The sequence below is a fragment of the Magallana gigas genome, chromosome 6, assembly GCF_963853765.1.
Source record: "Magallana gigas chromosome 6, xbMagGiga1.1, whole genome shotgun sequence".
Classification (NCBI taxonomy): domain Eukaryota; kingdom Metazoa; phylum Mollusca; class Bivalvia; order Ostreida; family Ostreidae; genus Magallana; species Magallana gigas.
The window spans coordinates 37,313,505-37,336,598 of NC_088858.1; the positions used below are offsets into that span (position 1 = coordinate 37,313,505).

Sequence of the window (23,094 nt, forward strand, 5' to 3'; positions counted from 1 at the left end):
ATAAGTCTATAGAGAATTTGAAGATTATCTAATGCAAACTAATATCGCCCACGTACCGCATTTAACTTGTATTTAACAAAGGATTAACTGAGTAGAGGTGTGAAATATCTTAAGCGATATGAATTTAAAATAAGTTTAGAAAGTAAATACAGGTAGTTGATGCAATATATCGAAAAATGAATTTATACTTTTGATGAAACGAAGTCGTGAACTTTTAAACATTTGTAGACTATTCAAAACCGTTCAAATAGTTTTTTTTCCGTTTAAGACATTTTTTTCTTTTAACATATTTTGCTTTTAACATACTTATTTAAATTTTCGTGAATCGTGAATTGAAACTACTGAACAAAATGCAATGATCCAAGATAAATCAATTTAAAACAACAAAGAGTTCTAATAAATGAATGTAATGGTTAACCCAAAATTGTCCCCTTTGTATCAATCGTGTTAAAATCAGATAAATTATTTTCAATTTCGGCAATACAAAACTAACATTGTTTGCATATGCATACGCAATTCAAAACGAAACAAAAATGAAATATTCAGGGTAATTTATTAGAACACAGGGCTATATTTCTTGGAGATATAAAATCATCAAACACAGGAATCATATCGGAATCATGTCCGTTTTCCAATAGCCACAACACGCGATCCTGAACAATTAATCTCTCAATTAGAGGCTGCACAATTACTTGAAGGACCTGGAAAACAAAAAAACCCAAAACTTCATGTAATATATGTTATCTCTCTCTCTCTCTCTCTCTCTCTCTCTCTCTCTCTCTCTCTCTCTCTCTCTCTCTCTTGGACACTTGGACACAAAGAACCTGGAATATAAAACTTCCTAATTTTAAAAACTTTATTAAGAAAAATTTCACAGTTTTTAAAAAGAAAAACACGTTCTCTTCTATGTTGGTTAACTACTAATTTCTTAATGCCATATAAATACAGGCATGGGAATCCAATTTAATTTAAGGTATGTATAACATAATGAGAATTTTATGAATTATACTCACCGTTATGACTTCAACATACTGGAAATACACGTGATACTCTGCATAAAGGGCTTTTAATTTGGTTCTCATAGAGTCTTTCCCTATATTTGGTAAAATGAAATAAACATAAAATGTTGAGCAATATGAAGTCGCAATTTGGCTCAATATCTAATATTTCTATGAAAAGGAAACGGGTCAGGGTGAATTACCATGTGTAGATGAAAACTGACAGCGAGATAAGGTTTTTTCTATGTATCCATCAAAATCTTCAAAGTCGCCTGCTGTTGCTATTCTTCTAAACAGCTTACTGAATTCAACGTTTTCTGTAAAAAAAAAAAATGAAATGGAAACCATATTTGACATTGCAGAAAAATCACAAGAATTTAATTAAATGTGACTGTAAAAGATTTTTTTTTAAATATATGGGTAAATGATTTCTTCATCAATTAAAATAAATACAAGACTAAATGAATGATTATCATTTACAAATCCTTCTAAAACATCGCCTAAATCCTCTGTGATATTCTGAATAATTCACGTACAGATGATTTTCATTTATCATATATTCTAGTTCTGTAAGTTCACACATTGAAACATTTTCTAATTACCTTGGTGGGCATACAGCTCAAGAAGAGACCGGTATGCTACGGCTTTGACGTGACTCTGATGCGATTCTTCGGACTTGGTTTTCCAACGAGCTCTGAAAAATATTGTAGTATGAATGAAAGAAGTAGAAAACAAAATATAATATTTCGTTTAAATTTTAAAAAATCTTAAAATACAAAATGCATTACAAAGTTTTTTTTTACACGTGAAAGTGTAAAATTTCGAAACGAACGGGAATTTATATTGATTTAAAGATAACTAGCTAACGCTTCAATCCACCATTTTTAAGCTTTAAATTTATACGGCAAAACTGTGGAGTATAAAGAATATAAATATTTCATTTCATTAATTATAATTTCCAAATAAGAAGGTAACAAAATAGAGGCATCTTATTCATTCTTCTGTATATAATCAATCGTGTTTTTCTCTACGAGCTCTCATAACCACTGTCAAATTAATTAAATTTTAGCTTTTATGTATACTATTCTTGGAATTTTGAGGACGAGATGATCATTTTTTTACATTGTAATTAGGGTATTCACAATTTAACCGAACCTTGTCTCCTGTGCTCCTAATCTCAGAAATGGCGCAGACGGTGTCAAACGATTCTTTGACATCACAGTGTCAAGTTCTTTACTCATAGGAAAATGTGGATATGTACCCTCTGCAAAAACATTCCATACATACGTCACAACTGAATGATATATTCCATATGATAACAAGAGAAAAAAAAGTTTAGTGTGGATCCCCAAATAACCATGCATAATAAAACAGTTCATGGAATAATGTTTTTGTTCTTTATCAATCATTTGTACAATAAGAATAGTTCTGGGAGAACGTATAATGATAAATTAATGTCCCCCCTTCTCCATTTTCGCTAGCCAAGGGTCTACGATCTACTCTGCTCCTCTGCAACGTTATAGAGGTGCGGAGTAGATCGTAAAACCTTGGCTAGCCAAGATGCCCCTTTCCCAAAGAGAGAGAGGGGCCAATGATATGAAATAAGTCATTTTCTTGGGTAAAACTATTTACCTTGAGAAACCATTCTGTGGTAACAACAAGAAACACAACAGAGTCCTCGCACAAAATCTGCTTCTGAATAAACTCTGAGCATCGCAGGAGTCAAATCACCACAACAATGAAGACCAATCAAAAGACACCGATACACGTCACTCTTAGTGACGTCATTTCCGGTTAAAGTTGTATTTGGCCCATCCCCCTGTTCATTGCTTTTTCTATCACTGTCTGTCTGTATTGGTGTTTGATTTGATTCCGCTAGACATGCATCACATTGTTCACTTTCAGTATTCTTTTGTTGAGTAAGAATATTAGTAGCACTATGATTTATCAAATTGGAATCAGACAGTGATACTTTAGGGCCATCACAGTCCATGTCTTTTCCACATTCTGATTTTCTGAACTTCTGAAAACACGACTTCATCAAACTTTTGAATTCCAATCTATTTTCTGGTGTGTCTTCCATTTCAAAAGTTACGTTTATGATTTTGTCATCAGTGTCTTAAATAGAAAAGGAGTACTAATAAGGATTAAACTTGATATATAGACCAAATATGATACTGTTACCAACTGTATCTGCAAAAATCACGTTAAAAGTCACCGCGAATTCGTCTATCACAATTAAACATGCGAAATATAGCCATCAGGAATAAAACTCAGATTACAGTTTTCTTAATTAAAATAGTTTAATAATATGATTTTTTTTAAAGTTTCGAATGTTCTGCTATCAGGTATACCTGAAAACAAGCGTTTGTCTGCACCTGTTGTGTGACTTTGTTTACTCTCTAAACCAATCACCTTTAGACCATAGACTGATGTCAGCACATGACCGAGATATCCCTTCAATTAAAACACAAACATTACATAACACACTCTTCTGCATTTTGCATATACAAACAACAATCTTGAAATCACCCAAACTTCTATATATGGCTTATGTGTTATTTTGAATAATCGCTAACTTTAAAACTATTTCAATAGGTTATCTAAATATTTATTGATGAATTGCATCAGTTAGTTTTCCAAGTATTTATCAAGTAAAGAGATAAACAAACTAAATATACTAAGGGTACGCTAAAATTTTGCTGAGAAATACAAAACGATCTTTATCATTTAATTATTATCAAGATATAGGTACTCTTGAAATTATGTTTGGTGTTGGACTTGTAAAGGGTTTTAAAGCATTCACATTTAATGTATAACGTAATACATACAAGACCGGATCCTACGTCAATCACCACGTCACATCCTGTCCTGACCGATATGTCATTAATAAGTGCTGACATGTGGCTGACTTCGTGTTGTTTTTTAGGGTTCATTCCTCGTTTAATTTGAGGGTCAAGACAACATGATTTATTTTCTTCTGAAATTTTTCTCGGCAGCGCCACTTCCGATGCAGTGGTGATAAATTTCTTGAGACTTTCTGGCCAATCTTCCTGTAAAATTTTTCAAATATTTTAAACATATGCACCTTTGTTCATTGTTGACATTTAAGAAGTCCTAAATTTAAGAGGGATCGGTGGCCATTTTTACACTGTATTGATCTCTTTTAGAAGACGACTTCAGTATACAAATGAAGGAAAATACCAAAATTTAGAAGGTAAAATATATGGATGTTTTCTTTAATAACTCATTGTTTATAGCAAGACAAATCATATCTTAAAAGAAGATGGGTGAATAAGGCGTGCAGACTGCCCATATGAGGATACATGTAGATATTAAGATACTATAAAATTAAAATATCAACAAATCTCATAATTTTTTTCTAAATTATACTAAACTATACTAATTTTATACTAATTTTACTAAATTCTATTAAAAAATAGAGTATGCGTTTCAAAACTTCAAAAACGTGTCATTTTTCAGAACTTCAATGCATTTTCTTTTGTAGAGTGGGTCTGTGCTCAAAGTCTACAAAAGGCTTTAAGGAAATCAAACCGATTTCAATCAATAAAAACATGGAGAGATGACCCACTATACTTTAAAAATGTAATTTTGTATCCCAACAATTGAACGTTTTAGGAAAATAATACAAGTCCGTAAATTCATGATCGAAGTCGCATGTAGCATTTAAACAATAGAGGTTGTTGTGACTGAAATGGCTCAGTGGTTAGAGCACCAGACATTAGGTAGCTTTATAGAACTATGGTTTTTAGATTCTGGATTCGATACTACCAAAACTTTAGAAATATTTTTTTTTCTGATCGTTACTTAAAATATTGAAAACTGAATATAGTTAGAAATTGTGCTTTTGTAAACTTGTATTTTAACATCATCAAGTATATTAGTTGGAAAAAATTAAATTTGAAATTGCATTTTACGACTTAAGCAAATGGGCATTTGCGCTATCTTATTCCCCCATCTTCTTTAGGTAGATCTAATGGTTCATTGTTTGACCATCCAGCCACTTTAAAAGGCCTACATATACCTTTGAGTACCCAAAAGGCAGCGAATTCAGTTCCTCTGTTGTTAACCTTGTCAACACGTTCTTCCACTAAAACAGTAATATCATCAATTGAAAGTTACATTTTTCGTTTCCATAACAAATTGAACTCAAACAATAACATTGCACATGCTGTCATACAAACAAGGTAGTTAAACTAAATCACTGTTTTACCTACAAGCTTAAAATAAATAACCTTTATATCAAATTTAGATTTCTCATGCAAGCATTTTTCAGAGACTAGGTAACACACATCGTTTTGAATCCACAGCGAATTCGGGAAAATCAAACCAAAGTACTAAGAGATCAAGACTGACGAAAATAACAAAATATATTGATTTAGTATGTGATAAGACAGAGAATTCACGTCTTGGGGGTTATTTCCTTCACGTGTTCGATCAGCACGCTGAAGAAATCGAATTCTCATATTTTAATTTAAGAAGGAATGGAAAACACAGTTCTACTGTAATTTTCCACAGGAGTGATAGGATTTTGCAAAGGAAATATTATAACAGGAACCATCAAAATGTCTGGGAATATTTTACATGTAATTCTTGGCTTTATTGTTATTGGGGCGACATCGGTTCAGATTTCTCAGGCTGTGGATTCACAATTGTTAACTTTTCTTCTCAACGAGATGTCAAACTATCGCACCTCGTCCCTTGCAATGGAGAATGAAATCAATGAATTGAAAACGGCCATAGCCACTCTCACGTCACATAATAACCAATTACAGGGCCTCGTTACGTCACTTAACTCGCAGTGCAGAGACTGCGAGCAGCATCTGCTGAGTAACGTTAGTAAACTTAATTCAGACATCCAGACAATTGCCAGAGCGACCAATACCTCAATCCTTTACGTTGTTAGAAAACATGAAGTTTTTGAAGAGCACATTGAGAAGCTTCTAGCCAACCAATCCAAAGATTTCAAAACACAGAACTGTAAGTATTTACATGTATTTTAAATAATAATGTACATTCAATTCGTCGTTTCTGCTTTCATTTAAATGACTATAATTAAAAAATGCCTTCATCAAAATTACAGAAAATCCCATAGTTCATTTTTTCAATCCCATGATTCATTGTTTTTAATCCCATGAATCTTTTTTCCCCTATTAGTTAGTACCCATCCTGTAATTTTCTCTGTTCACGGAAGCGCTGGAGACAAACTACAGTTTTCAGGGATCAAATTTCCCCAGGTTTCCATCGATACTCCGCCAAACTACAACGTGGCCACTGGAGTCTACACTGTTCCGGAAGACGGCTATTACACCCTACGAATCACGGACGGAATCCTTCGCTCGCTTAAGAACCTCTCCCCCTTTATGGTTGATGGTCACCGCCAGACAGGTTGCTATGGATTAGATCAGACAAACAACGCGTTTTCCGTCTGCCAGATTTATGTCTATCTACGAGCAGGACAGCGCGTTTGGACTCAGGATTCGCTCGAGTTCATTCACACCAATACCACGGTGTTCTCAGGGTGGAAGATGTAACAATATTGTCTGTACAGTAACTTTCCGTGATTTTTTGATCAAATTTATGATTTTTGATTATCATTTCTTTTTCTTTAACATACCTGCAGGTCAGTAGCTCACAGTCTGAAAATATCGGATGGACGACCTGGGAGCTACAGTTGCATACGTGTTAAGATTCAAAAAAATTCCTCGGACATTTAACAATAGATATCGTCCCTTTACTCCCCTGTTATTCTTGCAAACACCATAACCAGCCCCGTAAAATGAAGACAGTGGTGCAGTTTGTTTACATGTAAAAATGGCAACTCTATTTGTAGGTAAATTAATTTACATACTTAATTTTCCGAGATCAATAAGCGTGTTTAAGCTAGAGAAAGTCTGGAGCAAGTAAAGTGACGATATCAGTAGTAAATAGTCTGAAGAATTTAATGTTCTTATAATTTTTCCACAGAATTTGTGTGAATACAAGATTAATCAGTCCAAAACTAGCATAATTTTTGTGCGCCGTAGAACTTTTTAACACGTACACGTTTTAAAATGTAGCTCCCAGGTCGTCCATCCGAATTTTTTCAGACCCAGGAGCTACAGACTTGCAGCTACCATTAACAATGCCTAAAATAGTTATGCTCTTACCAAAATTTATTCATAGACCATTACTAATTACTAAATCTAATAATAACAGGATACTACTACATAATGCGGGTAATGAGAAGGGTGTTATATAAATGCAACGAATAATCTTCATGGGAGGACACCACTCCCTGGAAAAATCATACTTCTTAACCGAGGTTTCTTAAAATACCATACATAGTACAATAACCGAAAAAAGGCCTCGGACCCCCTGGCAAACGTAAATAATATCGCTCCTCGCCCCCCCCCCCAGAAATCTGGATCCGCGAATGAGCTTAATAAACCTTCCAGTAAGTCAAAACAAAGTACCGAATTTTATTTAAATATTAAATATTTCTTTTCATTTTTATTACAAACCATTTGATGGAAAATCCATATCTAAACAATTTTGAACGCAAATTGATTTTCCGCCCCAATTTTTCATGAGTTTAATATTTTGTCTTTAAATAAACATACATGTAGTTCAACGGAATACAAAATCGTCGGAAACATCATATTGAATACATGTAATGATGTGCGTATCGCATAGCCCCCTAACTCCGTCACTACCCCAACTCCGTCACTTTCAGGAAACTCCTCGCCTTTAAAATCAAGTGCGGTTATGACGTCATTTTTTGAATGTCAAAAAACTTCAATCAAATGTCAACAATTTACAACGGTTAAATTTAAGAATGTGTGCAAACATAACAAAATTACACCTTGTTCATTTTATGCAACAATAATTGCGTGAAATCAGCTAACACTTTTTCACGGGTGCACTAAAATAACGATATTTCTGACATGCGGGCCCATTCGATGATTTACGGTGTTCAGTCATTTTAAGAGAGGTCAAGATGAAACATTTCACATGTAATTTATTTTTTATTAAGGTTATTAATACATTTTTTCAGTCCGCAATAGCATTTATGCACTACACTTGATGATAACGTCAAATCGCTCATGCCGTAATTTTTGCCTTATACAGGGTTACAGATATATACGGTATGTCGGTATTTAGAATATGCAACATTTATTAAAAATGTAATTAATAAATAATGTAATCATCAGTATAATCATTATTGATATGATATTTTTGAAATATGTAAGGACAGAAATCAAACGGCTTCCATACATTCTGAAAAGGTCATTGTGATTGTTGTTACAAGGACCCATTTTTTAATTCTGACGATCATTTCACTTTGATGAAATTAAATACAAATTAAATTGTATACACTGATTTTACTTATTTTAACTTGGCCTATATACAAGTTGAGTTTAAACTAAATTGTTAATGTGTCTTCATTCCCTGGCGTATCGTAGATCATGTGGGTGACGGAGTTAGGTTCATAAACTATAATAGCACGTGTGATAAACGTCGTATTCAGAGCGCTTATTTGAATAATAATAAAAATATTTTTGTAAATAATTTTATAAATTATAACGTTTCAGATTATATTTAGTGATTGCAAATGATAAAAACCGCAAAAAATAAATTGCAGAGAAACGGTGACGGAGTTTGGGTACTCGGGGATACTATAATTGTTTATACAGAGCAGAATACATCACGTTAAGAAAGAAGATATATGCTTTACACACCCTCCCCACAAAAAAAAAAACGAAAAAAAATCTAACAATATTGGAACATCAATTTGCTTATTAGAACTTTAAGATCAGAACAATGTCAAAATAAAAACATGCAATAAAAATAGCAGAAGACATTTGACTGAGTATTGCATTATATACTTTTAAAAATGCAGCAATATCAAGCGTAGAGCTACGTACAGATATGCTGCTATACAGAATGAATGAAAAGAATGAAAAGTCACGTATATACGTATGTATATACATAATATACATAATATTATATCATCAATATTCAGAGATCACATCAGATTTTAATCTGTTACAAGTATTTATGTTAAATGAAGAACAGTGTTCTTCGTTTAACATAAATACTTGTAACGTTTAAATTACCTCTTCAGGAATATGATTCCAAGGCTTTTCAATGAAGAACTTTGTGACCTGAAAGTTGTGTATCCATTGGTGTTTAGCCAGTAACTCCACTGTTATCTTATTGGTAGAAGATATTTTATCTTTTTCGTTCATGATTTCACGCAAAAACAAAAACATTCAGTGCATATTTCAACTTCCAAGAGACTCGCTCCAATGCGTCACCCTATTTTCACTTTCATTTTGCTGTTGTTAGATAAACCGTTCAATTGCTTATTCGTGCTTTTTAGGTAAGGTGTCACAACAGTATTAAATTCTTACCAAAATTGCGCAACTTTAGATACAGGTTATAAATTTAAAAATTCAAAACGAACTTTCTCCTGAAATCTATTTTAACAATATTCTTTTACAATTTAGTAGGAAAAGTTTAGTACCGGTAGTTGTTTGCGTCAAAGTTACACGATGTGCTTTAAAATCAAGCCAGGGACCTTTCACCCCCCCCCCCTCCTCTCGAAAACATCATGCATCAAAAATTTTAATCTTATAAAAAGTCAGCCCCTGTTGCAGCCCTGTCGGACTTATGATAAAACTATATGTATTAAAAGAAGACACCATGTATATATAGAAAATAATGCGGGCGGAGCGTAGAGATAATTAGCGATTTTTTTTCTGCAAAGAAGAGATGTGCGGATCGAAGTCACTCGGCACACCTTGGCCGATTTAAATCTCATGCATCCAACATCCTGGTTTGATGTAGGTTACGGAGTCTGCCGAAGTTTGCCGAATGGATTGAAGTTTTATTTTTTAATTTATCGAAACCAAAATTTCATTCGATCACGAACTAATTGATACAGTAAATCTCAAAAGTAGGGGAAAAAAAGACGCCATTTAATAACGTAAACATCATTCATTATAGGTATTTGAGTACACTTATAGGGTAATGAAATAAACATTACTAAATAAAGCATTTGAAACCATGATTAACAAAGTTTTTAAAAAATGCGTATAAATTGATAAAAACTTGTTTGATCGTAAAGTTCAGAACACGATCAGATTTCTTTTTTAAAAATTAGGGGAAAATACCTTGTTAATGTAAATTTCTACATGCGCAGTTCTGAGTGAGTATGCTACTAAATTAATCATCATATATTTCTTTGCATTCAAACTGTTACTGTAAGCAAAGCAAGCAAGGTACGTGTTATTGTTCAGTGATACATTATTAACAACATGATACCAACAAAATACAGGTATGTATAGGTAACAAAAGATGTAGATGTTTTGATCGATATGGCACCGCTGATTTCTCTGCAACTCTTCAGGCAGTCTGCTTTGCACGTGTCCTTTGCAATTTCCGCGTTGCACGAATCTAAAGCTGTAAACATGGCGAAGTGGGCGGGCATGTTAAGGTGCACAGCTACTCTCCGGATTAAAGCCCCAACACTTCCATTAACACATGGATTTTTCATTGCTTCCGGTAGAAAGTCAAGGCATTCTTGTTTACAGCCCATAAGCATATTACAGTTATCGAAAACGGATTTCATAAACGCTCCAGTATCCGGGTCCTCCGCGTTGAAAAATTTCCACATACTGCACCCCTTTATGAGCGGATCTCTCATAGCAATAGAATATTCACTGATGTCTTGCCACTGGGTGCATCTTTCCATTTTTAAGTTCTCTTTGGGGTAAAAAGTCAGAAATCCGTAACACATTTCGTCACTAGTTGCCTCACCTTTCACCACCGTTCTGTTTTTGCCCATTGAGGAATAAACGCATGTAGTGATTATTTCGTCTCCAGGTCTGAATACAACCGGGGGAGTTAATCTATAATATGCAAAAGAAAATTATTTTATCTTTGTAATAATGGTAGAATTTGAAGCACGACTTATACTTAGAACTACATGTAAATGTATATAATCGAATCACTATTACTTTACGAATGACAATGTAGATTTTTTCGTAGATAATATTAATATATTGGGTCAATATACGTGTACAAATCCCAAAGGTCTACGTGGTTTCTTTTCTTTCTTTTTTTTATTTAAACAAAATTAATTTATTTGACGTATTTGCTTATTGTTTGTCTTTTTTAGAGTGTTTTATTTAGGCTCAAAAACTAGCTATAGGTTGCAACCTATAGCTAGTTTTTTTAGCCTTCTGTTGCCTTCAGTTTTCCATATTTTCTTTTCTATAAATAAAGCATAATATTCTGGGTCCTATCCAAGATGTTATATTACAAAATTGGGATTTGGATCATTTCGGTCTCTTACCGACTATGTTCTTGCCAACAATAGCATTACCGTTTCATCTGATAAAACAATGTAGATCAATTTGGACTGAAACTTTCAATTGTTTATACACTAGACAAAATTGCTAACGCACCACTTACTATTTCTTTGATTGTTTTAGGTCTGAACGCAACAAAGACTGATAAGTACATTATTTTAACAGTTTATTATAAAACAGAAAAATGAAACATCATTTGTTGCAAACTTATTGACCAGTTGCTTTGATTACTGTTTATGAAACATTGGTAACCCCCCCCCCCCCCATCATGTGATTCAGATATCAATATTGGGTGTGGCCTCCATTTGCTCGGATAAATGCGATGTGTATTTCTTGTCGCCTAGTATTTACTCGGCACTTTGGAATTCTTGCTCGGTCCCTCACACTTCCGGTTTGTACAAATTTCCGGTACAACCTTGCAATTGACGTGTGGTGCCTTTTAAACACTGTGGCTGCATAAACAGAAAATGTTTTTATTTGATAAGCATGCTGCATCATGTTTTAGCCAATATCACCGGTAATCGTTAAATTATTAACATTTTATTCTAACCTATTTAAAGGAGCACCTTGCAGAGACCATTCAAACAGCTCTGCCACTCTCTTCTGTGGTCAAACGCGCCATACCTCGTTGGGTTTTTTGTGAGGTTTTTGTAATGCATGCATCAATAATAAGTTCACAAAAAAAGAAAATAAAGATTTATGTTTCCAAAGGAAGTGTGAACACGATTTGAGCATTTCTAAAGAACAGTTACCCTTCGGTTAACATTGGATCCAAAAATAGTTTGGGCATTCAAATGTCTTACTTATAATTAAGGTCACCTATTTAAACATTTAATACATCTTCAGAAATTTTTAGGATGTAAATGATATTTTATTTTAAATGGTGCGTTAGCAATTTTGTCTACAACTTACGGAAACGACTTCGGACTGTCGTAACTGTAATCGGCTTCATCCGTCAAATCTCGCAGTTTCTCGTTGTTCCGATAATGCTCCATTTTCATCTCTCGTCCTGTTAATGAAAATTTTGGTCAGGATTGAGAATTCAATAAAATTAATAAATTAAACCTCACCCTCTCTTCGCGAAAAAAAATAATCGTCGAAACATTTGTCCTGAACTATAGCATAAATGCTGACAGGTTTTATGTTGTTTTGAATTAGACCAGTCATTTTTCGTAAAGTATTCCACATTTTTTGTCACAGAAAAATTCGTCATGCCCTTAATACAAATATTGTTTTTGTAAAAAGACAAGTCGTATCGTTTTTTCGTAAATGATGCTTGTATTTCATTAATTATATACAATAAAAACAAAGTTTTCAACACACCAGCCATATTCTATTGTAACTAATGAATGTTTGTCTTGTTTATAATTATATTGTAAATTGATTTTTAAAACATTTTTGCCCAAGTTTATAGCTGGTGATAGAAGATTTTTATTTCGCCCACTTACTGACTATAAAATGCAATTAAATGACAAACACATCGTTTACACCAGAAGAAAACTCAGACTCACAAATATCATTTATTGAACTCGGACCCAAGATGATTATTTATTGAACTCAGACCCAAGAACATTATTTATTGAGCTCAGATCCAAGACTATTATTTATTGAACTCAGATCAAAGAATATTATTTACTGAACTCAGAATCACGAATATTATTCATTGAAATCAGACTCACGAATATTATTTACTCAACTCTGACTCACGAATATTATTCATTGAAATCAGACTCACGAATATTATTTACTGAACTCAGACTCACGAATGTCATTTAGTGCATTTTTCAAAAATATTTTCACATCTTAACCAAATCCTTTAATGATTGTATTAGGGATATAACACAAAGAAAACAACAATAGTAAATAAATGCTATACCTAGGTAATGCATATGATTTAAGGCGCTGGTTAAATAGATTGGTCCGTTGACAATGAAACGCGAGGTGTCGCTGCTAGAACAGTTGGCTTTGACAACGACCTGGGGGGATCGGGGAGGAATGTTGATGTAATTCTGTCCGACCATTAGCACCCCGGCATCATATTTCCTCAAGGTTTTGGTCAGAAATATGTGTAATCCGGATCCGTCGGTATAGTCCGCTCTTTTTTCAGGATTGTTCCAGTGAATCTAGAAATTCAACCGTGGGGAAAACATTTTCATTTAAATAATTTATCTGTATATAGTGTAAAACTTTGAATTTTAAGAATTTTATTATTTCATCGTTATTTATTAATTTTGATTTTATTTCATTATATTATTTTTCATTTAAGAAGAACCTATAATTTTTGCAAGTTATAACTTTTAACACACTTCAATGATAAGTACCTCAAGTGTAGCTTTTTTGAAACCATTGATTCCGACTTTGAATCCAGCATCCTTATGAAGACAGTCTCCGTCAAGGCCCACAGCCCACAATCCAATAAGGTGTCGACAGTTCTCTTTTGCCATTCCACACTTCTCTGGTTTATCTGTTGCATTCACTGGAAGATTAAGAAATTAATGTGTTGTACATTTAAAGTTAACTTATTTTATCGTTTTGCAACACGTATTATAATCATAGATGTTTCTATTGATGAATGGGAAATTAAGGTCGATTTATGTATTTCATTTTAATTTCTGATATGTTTGGAAATGGACATTGAATTATAATTAGAACACTTGCGAGTTTATTTGTAGTATGCACTTTGCCACGACAGAACAGAATTTTGTGTACCTATTGAAGTGAAACAGAAAATTCACGTTATATCATGAATTTACAGAGTTTTACCTTTTTCTTTTGAAATCATTTTTTTTTTATGTATGAAAGTTCCCATACTTATTATTAATAACTGTGTTTTGACCGTGACATCCTAACATGTACAACCATGTCAACATTCTGAACAGTAAATGTATGTATGTTACCATTGTCGTCGCAGCCATACAGAAGCATGTGATGGACAACGTTAGAGTTCCTTATCACGGGTTTCGTGGCGATGAGATGGTAATCACCATCTGTATGAAGGTCAAAGGTCATGCAATAATAATTTGTCTCCACGGCAGGAACAGTTGTATTGGGAAATGTCAATGTTTGAAAAATGGTATCTGTCCAAAAGAACAAATCAAATATTTTTATTTTACAACAATTGTAGCCAATCGAATTCAATAATTATGACCTAATATGGTTCGGTCCAAGAATGATTTTTAATTCATTTATGGTAAGAACGGTCTGGGTACATTTCCCTTTATCGCTATCAGCAAGTTGACCAAAAGTTTAGCTGAGTAATTCAACATTGGTTCATCTTAGATATCTACACAAGAAAATACATCACAGCACATTGCAACAACAACTTTCTTTTAAACAGTTTTTAAAAAGAAAATAGCATCATCCCATCTCAAACTCTGTACCTCCTTCCATATTGCACGATGGCGTAGAATCACATTGTAAAAAGTCGTTTTTCCCCGCACATTTAGGATCATTCAGTGGTTCGCAAACACCTGAAAAATAAATATTACAAAGATTGTGGTATTGACTTCTTTTAAACACATGTAAGTTAGAATTCTGAATTTTATGAACGATTGGAAAACTATGGCAAAATGCTATTCCTATTGGATACAACTCCAGGTAATTTACCGGGATGGGAGAGGCTGACGGTAGATTTGGGCACACTATTGGGCGTCCACTCACAATCCGGATCACCGAGTTCTTCACCGTTCGTCTTTCCGTCGCCATCTGAATCCTTACGGCAAAGATCATTCGTCCAAGTCTTCAAAAAAAAGCAAATGACAAAACGCATTTCATTTTGTAACAAATTATTTCATGGGAATAACGAATGACGAATGGTCCATTCCTTGGGTTATTTTTAGTACATGTAAACGAAATTTCTTGCAGGAAATTTTGGAAGTGAAAGGAGTAATACAACTCATTGCTTTATAGATTATTAGCAGCAATATTAAACTAGCACATGATGTGGGTAAATCAAATTATATGTGCAGGACGCAGTGGCCTTGGAGAGGTTCTTTTTATTACTCCATGCACTTAATGCGTCGTGAACTTGATAGGATGACATCTTTTTCATTACGTTAATCTAATCAGAAAAATGACTTATCAAGCGGTTAAAGAGTGAGTTATGGTAATCAATGGATCAACGTTAATTTCAACAACAGAAATACTGGTATTTAGCATCATAAAACCCAGTAAGAGTCAATCTAACCTCGCTTGCTTGAGTAAACAAAAAAATAAGTTCAACACTGAGTTCGACTACAGAATTGGGGTCTTATTGCCTGCAAATTACTGAACCGCGACCAAAAACCATTAAGATGCAACAATGAAAGGTTTCAGTTATTGCATACCACGCAATTTGATAGGGGTCCGAGTTGACTGTGCTATAATTGTCTGCTTTGCATGAGAATAGGAGCTTTCTATTGCTATATGAGGGGAAACGTCTGCCGGGAGTGTGGGGCATCCGTGATGGTGGTTAAGTTCGTGTTCTGCATTGTATACCTTAGTAGTAAGGGATTTGACATACAGTGTTCTTTTAAAACAGTTGTGTAATTTGTTATATAAAAAATACTGTTACTTAAATTGCTAATAATTTCATACATATATTAATTACATGGCAAACAGTTCTTTACAATGGTAATTTGGTTGCGGTTTATTGTATGCTACTCGATATAATATCTAGAAACCCACCCACCCACCCCCTTTCCCTCCTCCGATAGGATAACTACACATCAAAACGTTATGCTGTGTAGTCAAGTCCACATAGAGAAAACTCTGCATAATTTGAATAATTAAGGACTCAAACTCTCGGTTATATACTTTTATTTTTAAAAAGCATTAGATACGCAATAACGAGAAAAGTTTCGTAATTCAAATTTTAAAGATTCCAATTTAGTACTTATATTATTTATCAATTCTGTGTCCCTGTAGACTCATTAGGCTTCAATGAATTTTCATTTGCAAATAAATAGTAGACGACAGGTTGGTTTGGGGTGGGTTTTTTTTTTTTAGAATAAAGCCAATCAAATGTCAGGTTTAAACAATAAAGGTAACTCACTCACCTTCCCCTGAATGTAAAAGTCGAGTCCAAACGGATTCCGTTCCCCTCCGCCACCTTGTGCTTTATGCCCCACCCCGTTCCAAATTGTAGACGGGTTACAAGGGTGTGGCACTTTATGACCATTTGGTATCTTGTCGCGAAAACTCCCATACTCCTCTGACCAATTTACAAATAGCAAGATCACAAAATACCGGTACCTTAATCGATGAAAATAGGAAATAAACCATAATTAAATGCTTAACTACCATGACAAATGGCAGGTCATTACTTATTTAAGTCTATCTAAAGAAGATCTTTTGATTTGAAAAAAATAGTATTGTTTTGTATTGTTTATTAGTCAATAGCTGTACAGCTCATAGACATTTACCATTAATATACACATGTTATAATACATATACTGGTCACTTGAAAAAAGGCAAGTTTATACATGAAGTTTTATATATATATAGTTTGATATTTTAATCATATCAAAATTTCAAACCTAAAACCTTTACTTTTTTTCATGATATAAATAGTGTTTTGCTATAAAGGTCATACGTGTTAATCATTGACAAAAATTAAGTGTCCAATATTTTCTTTCGTGTTTTGTTTATTCTTCGTATAGTTTTCCCACCTCCACCCAGCCCCCACCCCCTGTAACTCATTGATGTCAATATATATATTGCAAAAGGGAGTGGATGCTTTTGCATAATTAAATGCTTTTCACTGTAACAATCTTTCGCCCATATCCTGTACCCCAAATTCTCATTTATAATTACCTTCGATATCGATAATATTCTTTTATAAAGTAAGGATTCTGTTACGGTTAATTAAATGTTAATGATCATGTAAATGTCAGATATACGACCTGAACTCAAAACATAATTTTCTTTTTAGAAGACCTCTATAATATCAGTTTCAGTATTTCAAAATCCGTTTTAGAAGTTGAATACTTATTTCAAAACAAAATCAACCCCCCAAAAAATTTAAAAAGAAAACAAGCAAATACGAAAACATGATTTTTCCTACGAATACAAGTATATGAATTGCATTGATTTCCTACTGCAACAGACTTTCGGGTGTTGATTCTATACTTTATCATCAGAGTTAATTTACATGAGAGACAAAGGTCATTTAAAGCGTGTGATGTTAAAAATGAACTCCAATATCTGAAGCAACTGAACTTTATTTTTGATGAAAATCTATTTTATATCGCTTGCAATACACAAATATGGTGATTCGGAAGACTCAACTACTAGCAAACCGACTTACATTTTGGTGCCCATCCTGTTTATAAATATGGCCGGTCGCCTGCAATACGTTACAGGCCAATGCACAAGCGGTTTAAATTTCAAGTCCTTTGCATTTCCATACAATACAATGTAAGCTTTAAAATCAATACATGGATGTGTCGGTGCTCGGGTAGCTTGGGTAGTTTTTTTTTTTTTTTGGTTATATGGACGAGGATCAAAAATCGTAGAAAAGTTGATCTGGAATAGAAAAAACTAAGCTATCAATTTTCCTGGAAATTTTTACAACTTTGATTTAAATTTTTTGAATATATAAAGCAAACAAGTTTATTAGATAGAGATCAGAACATTATTGGATTAATTGTACGCTATGCACCTGACGTTGTACATTTGTCTCATATTAAAAATATATATATATATGTATATATATCCTTACCTTATACCGTAATACATTTATCTGTTAGAAATAGTTTGGTATGGATATTTTTTTATTACGAGAAAATATACAACGTCATGTGTCTTTGGAGTTTTAGTACACGGTATAATAACTTAAGCAATAGTACGCCTTGGGGACAACAAACCATATACTGAAGCGTTCAAGATCAGTCTGCGCTTACTAATATTATCGTCTGCTTTGTTTGATGCATCTTTCGCCGATTTTGTAACCTACTTAAACATTCTTAAGACCAGCGGGTGCAAAAGCCTTTGTTGAATATTCTTTTGAAATTCTCTTTAATCACACTGGTACATGAAGCTGCTGCACTTACTACAGGGGATCGCTCTCAAATAAAAATTGCTCCACTTGTAAACCGATATTCTTTCTATATATATATATATATATATATATATATATATATATATATATATATATATATATATATATATATATATATATATATATATATATATATATCTTTCCGAAGTCTTTGTAGGGTATATATTAAACATTTTTTTTTATGTTAGTACAATGATTTAGCGACCCGAGAATTAAAATATTCGCCGAGCCTGAAGGGGGGGGGGATATAGTATTTCAAGGGCATCTTCATTATCATTTTGATAAATAAAACAGCAAAAACTGTCAATTCTATTAATTATATAATTCAATGACAAATTGATACGAACAATTAAAATTGATTGTGTGTTATCATACGGAGAATATTTCATAAACTTATTTAATTAAGTTAAATAACTGAACACAATGAGAAATGCTCCATTTTATTATACTTCAGGGATGATTATCAAAGCAGAAGGGGGGGGTATAGTTTGTTTAGTTGTGTTATTTTCTGTTGTGGGTTTTTACATTTATTTTCATTATCTAAGCGATGGAAGGTACTTAATACACCATATTGAAAGATACCGATGTACCTATTTTCAGCTGTGATATTAAGATCATTTACACATCACATGTTTTCAAGAAAAGGAAATATTTTCTTTGCATATTTTTCCCGAGCGACAAATAATGGTCACATGAATGTTATCTTGTTACTTATCTGATATGGTTTGTTCAAAAACTTGAGCAAAGTTTATATCTTTGAAGTGCCAGATACCGTATAACATTCGCCTACTGTAGCATTACATGAATGCTGAAGACAACAATAAACAAGCCAAAATCGCCGATACCGAGTAAACAGGTATTTCTACAGCAGATGGACTGGGTAACTCATCAGTGAGAAAGCTTACACCTCGCTGATAATCGAAGCTACCAAAACAATTCAGTTGTAACTTCTGAAAGCGGTCGTTCGAAACATCATCAAACTGAGCAGTGCAGCTCGAGCCAAAAACCAAAGCTAATCCGCCAGTGAAATCCATACGAAAGGTCGAGGTGTTCAAAGACATTAGTGTTAAATTTCCCTCACCGACCGAATTAACCTGAAAAGACATCTTGCTATACGGCGAGCCTTCATTGATCACGACTTCACCGTTCAGCCGATGACCGTAGTGACCTAAATAGCGCGATACGTCATAGTCGTCTGCCGGTAGTTTCTCGTCTGTATTGTTTCGTGGTGTAGGACGTTCCTTCCAAGGTTCTGGAAATGTACAAACAGTTGAAACATTCAACCAGGGTTCTTCTTGAAGGAGAATGTCAGCAATGAAATAGGACAAAGGTTCTAAATCCCTGTTGTACGATATTGGCCACGGACCGTTGACGAACATGAGGAAACCACTTTTAGCTTGTGGATGAAGAGAAATGACTGTTGAGTAAGCATGGTAGGAGCCAGTGTGGAAAAGGGCTCTGTGTCCTATATTGTAAGGAAACTTAATTAAAAATCAAGCAGTAGCACAGATGATGTTACTTTTCACATATTTGTTATTTTAAAAGTCGATGATATGATAATTACAATATCGACAGTTGTACCGGTATTCAATGCGATTTTAAGACTCAAAGTTAACTTCTTTTAATTTTCGATTCCATGAGTATTCCAAAGTCAATGATAAACTTTTTAAGGAATTGAAATAACATTTTATTATTTAAAAGTGCTAAATTGCTCATAAGCTAACATGCATAAAGTTTTTTTTCATTTGTTTATTTTTACCTCTGTAATTGCGTCCAAACCATGCATATCCATACCAAGAGGTTGACGAAACAACCGGAAAAGGCTTTATCAAGCTGAAATCATCTATGACGCCAGATGGTAAGGATATATGGGGTTTAAACATCTCATCAAATACATTCTTTTTGATGAGAGTATAACCATTTTCCGTCGTTCCATTTCCCAAAAGAAACGTCATCCACTTCGACAAATCTTTTGCTGATGACCATAAACCTCCAGTCGGAGAAAATTCACCTAATCTAAATTAGAATTGAAAAACTAACACTTGGTTAAAATGAAGGCGGTAGACCATAAAAGGCGAAAGTAAAAAAGAAGCTGCGGGGCTATTACATGCATTATGAAAGTCTGATTCAAACAGACGCTTCATCTACACTTAGCAGATTTACTCAGAGAGTGATATCAATTATAATGATATGAAAAGAAAATGTATATAATAAATGAAATTAATAGCCTGGTGTTTCTTGCAAATTTCTTTCTTTCAAATTTAACTCTCTTTTTTTTTTTTGCTTACTCATTGAAGACGTTGATTTTATTTTATCATCTAACTAAAAATCAGTTTGTATTTAACATAAGTGTTACTGTGGTTTCATTAGTATTCAAGGGTATCAATTTTCGTGGTTAAAGTGCAAACCTCAGTTTCAAGGATACGTAAATTCGTGGCCAATGATCCTATCAATACAAAATGTCAATGTTAGTAGAAATTGCACTTCAATGAACATTTTTTTTCATGGATAAACTTAACAACGAAATCCATGAAAATTGGTATTCAACGAATTTGATGATACCACAGTATATATGTTGGGGGTTTTTTTTTTTGTTTTTTTTTTTTTTTTTTGGGGGGGGGGGGTGTTTTTTATGCTTTATTTTTCCATTCTTATTTTTATGCATCCAAAGGTCCATTATTTTTCTTCAAATGTTTTGTTACGAAAAACGAATGGTTTGCGGTCTCCTGCGTCAATTGTTTTCTTGTTTACTAGTAATATGGATAGCTGATTGATCATTACCTATAAAGGAGGAAATCCTTTTCCTGAAAACGAAGTGTTCCATTAAATTCAAAGTACGGATAGGCAAAATGTTCATCCCTTGATGTTGCATCGCTCAAGAAAATTGATGCGTTCATTCCTAACGGAGTAAAGAGTTTCTCTTTTACCAACTCTTCATACTTTTTCCCGCCAATTACTTCAGCCACGTGACCTGCTATCATGTACATAAAGTTGCTGTAACTCCATCCATCCCTGAATGGTGTTGTCAGTGGTAAATGTTTCAATCGACTACAAAAAATGTGCTCCAAATGGACATTTTCAGATAACAATACTGTTAAACGTGTTTAGAGAAGAATTGTTTTATAACTAGATCGAATGACACAAATTTGAAAACTACTTCCTATGCATATGAGTTTGTTTTACCGAGCATAGCGTTCTGTCGTAATATTCGCTAGCAGAGTAATTATGGGAAAATCCTGGTTTTTGGCACCAGTTCTATGTATCAGGAGGTCCTTGATGGTCATCTCGGATGTAACAAAATTTGAGGACATTTGAAAGTTGGATCCAAGTATGTCTGCCACTTTGGAAGTCCATCCAAGGCTAAAAGACAAAAAAGTTTATTTCATCAAATGAATGTATATTAAAGAAAATCTTCTATAACATTTCTGCGTATGCTTACGTTGCAAACTGTCCTAATAATTTGTAATAATGCTACCTTCCATTTTTTCTGTTGGGATTCTGTGATCAAGACACCTATCAGAGCGGCAGTAAAGGCTTTAGTTGTGGATCCTATGTTTGACACCGTGAACTCATCAAAAGCCACAGGCGGATCTAAGCGGGCTTTGCCATAGCCTTTGTTCAAGACAGCTCCATTTCTAACAAGAGATATCCCCAGTCCTGGCAAGAAAAGAACAAATATAAGATTAACTAAAAAATATTCTGCCAATATCCATTTACGGTTCTTTCTTCTTAATGCGTTTAAAAAAATAAATTGAATTGAAAAGATTCATAAAATGTCTAGAAATTTGCGCAACATTACATTCACGATCACGTTGCTTGATACTTCATAAATTATTCAGCAGGTGCCAAAATCCGGGTATTCTAATTATATCACACAGAATTTTGTATTATAGTGCTGATTGATTGAATAAATATTTCAGTGTTGCTGCCCTCCGCTTAATTAACTTACCAGGAATATTTTTGCATTTCATCACTGCTTGAACTGCCCCATCAATGAAATCTATCTCGTTTTGAGTAAAATTTCCATGAGTGGGGATGATATAAAGACATATTATTGCAAAGATCACACAATTGAACATACTGTAGTTGACCGTTGATGTGAATAAATTAAGTTAAAACTAGTATATAGATTTATATCTTCATCCATATATATCTTGACTAACATCCTTAATGATTATGCCACACCTGTAGGTGTATTGCATTGCTATCCTTATGAAACAGGATGCTAAATGTGCTCAACAGTCCACTGGTCATTTCACAAGTAAGCGAAAATAGACACTGCATTAAAATTATCAATTTTAATGACCCCCAAAATGAGTACAATTTTGCATTTGTCCAGAGAACATGGAGCCCACGAATTCCGTATTTACCGATCAAATAATGACATTTATTGCCACGCACAGTTTGACGCCGAAAGAAATATTATAATAATAGTATTATCTTTAAGAGTACCAGATATTAAGTTTGTTTTGAACATATTTTATTGATTAATCAAAAAGATTAGAAACAAGTTCTAACAATTTACAAGTTCCCCTCCTTAAATTTAACAATATTTGTCATGCATATAAATTTAGAACAAAAGAAAATATAATATTGATATACACAAAAAAATATTATTTAAATCTCAAAGATTCGTCTATAAACTTTGTACAGAAGCAGAAATGCTTTTGTTGATATG

General features: G+C 33.6%; 3 protein-coding genes and 1 long non-coding RNA gene across 6 annotated transcripts; 1 reads left to right on the forward strand and 3 right to left on the reverse strand.

The window, feature by feature from the left end:
* Nucleotides 1-534: 534 nt before the first annotated feature.
* Nucleotides 535-9,831, reverse strand: LOC105344669 (methyltransferase-like protein 25B). Of its 3 annotated transcripts, none has more exons than XM_034469151.2 (10): nt 9,119-9,831; nt 5,044-5,109; nt 3,830-4,051; nt 3,353-3,455; nt 2,631-3,116; nt 2,154-2,262; nt 1,601-1,692; nt 1,301-1,315; nt 1,014-1,093; nt 535-701 (listed from the first exon to the last, which is right to left on the reverse strand). In XM_034469151.2, the coding sequence occupies exons 1-10, from the start codon at nt 9,272-9,274 to the stop codon at nt 543-545; spliced, it is 1,488 nt and encodes a 495-aa protein (XP_034325042.2). In that variant the 5' UTR covers nt 9,275-9,831; the 3' UTR covers nt 535-542. The 3 variants fall into 3 exon arrangements, with proteins under 3 accessions (XP_034325042.2, XP_034325040.2, XP_034325041.2); XM_034469149.2 differs by having other exon boundaries at nt 1,202-1,315; XM_034469150.2 differs by lacking the exon at nt 5,044-5,109 and having other exon boundaries at nt 1,202-1,315.
* On the forward strand, nt 5,420-6,613 carry LOC105341040 (uncharacterized). The gene is made up of 2 exons (XR_010714498.1): nt 5,420-5,999; nt 6,177-6,613. It is a non-coding gene; the product is annotated as an uncharacterized lncRNA (long non-coding RNA).
* A 130-nt stretch (nt 9,832-9,961) lies between the features above and the next one.
* Nucleotides 9,962-17,815, reverse strand: LOC105320867 (tyramine beta-hydroxylase). The gene is made up of 9 exons (XM_034469148.2): nt 17,664-17,815; nt 16,414-16,609; nt 14,984-15,116; nt 14,758-14,847; nt 14,275-14,454; nt 13,699-13,853; nt 13,254-13,500; nt 12,290-12,386; nt 9,962-10,915 (listed from the first exon to the last, which is right to left on the reverse strand). The coding sequence occupies exons 1-9, from the start codon at nt 17,675-17,677 to the stop codon at nt 10,300-10,302; spliced, it is 1,728 nt and encodes a 575-aa protein (XP_034325039.2). The 5' UTR covers nt 17,678-17,815; the 3' UTR covers nt 9,962-10,299.
* A 968-nt stretch (nt 17,816-18,783) lies between these two features.
* On the reverse strand, nt 18,784-22,738 carry LOC109617702 (uncharacterized). Its single transcript, XM_066086605.1, has 5 exons — nt 22,366-22,738; nt 21,600-22,073; nt 21,198-21,464; nt 20,176-20,432; nt 18,784-19,881 (listed from the first exon to the last, which is right to left on the reverse strand). The coding sequence occupies exons 2-5, from the start codon at nt 21,725-21,727 to the stop codon at nt 19,214-19,216; spliced, it is 1,320 nt and encodes a 439-aa protein (XP_065942677.1). The 5' UTR covers nt 21,728-22,073; nt 22,366-22,738; the 3' UTR covers nt 18,784-19,213.
* Between the last annotated feature and the right edge of the window lie 356 nt (nt 22,739-23,094).

Coding starts and splice junctions, on each gene's coding strand:
- LOC109617702 (XM_066086605.1), bottom strand. CDS start 21,727: ATGTCCTCAAATTTTGTTACATCCGAGATGACCATCAAGGACCTCCTG. Junction 20,433..21,197: donor AAGGATTTCCTCCTTTATAG/GTAATGATCAAT, acceptor ATTCTAATTTAG/ATTAGGTGAATTTTCTCCGA. Junction 19,882..20,175: donor GTTTGGACGCAATTACAGAG/GTAAAAATAAAC, acceptor CTTACAATATAG/GACACAGAGCCCTTTTCCAC.
- LOC105320867 (XM_034469148.2), bottom strand. Junction 14,848..14,983: donor CGTCAGCCTCTCCCATCCCG/GTAAATTACCTG, acceptor TTTATTTTTCAG/GTGTTTGCGAACCACTGAAT. Junction 13,501..13,698: donor TCAAAAAAGCTACACTTGAG/GTACTTATCATT, acceptor TTGAATTTCTAG/ATTCACTGGAACAATCCTGA.
- LOC105344669 (XM_034469149.2), bottom strand. CDS start 9,274: ATGTTTTTGTTTTTGCGTGAAATCATGAACGAAAAAGATAAAATATCT. Junction 4,052..5,043: donor TGCCTTTTGGGTACTCAAAG/GTATATGTAGGC, acceptor AAAATTTTACAG/GAAGATTGGCCAGAAAGTCT. Junction 1,316..1,600: donor TGAGCTGTATGCCCACCAAG/GTAATTAGAAAA, acceptor TTTTTTTTACAG/AAAACGTTGAATTCAGTAAG.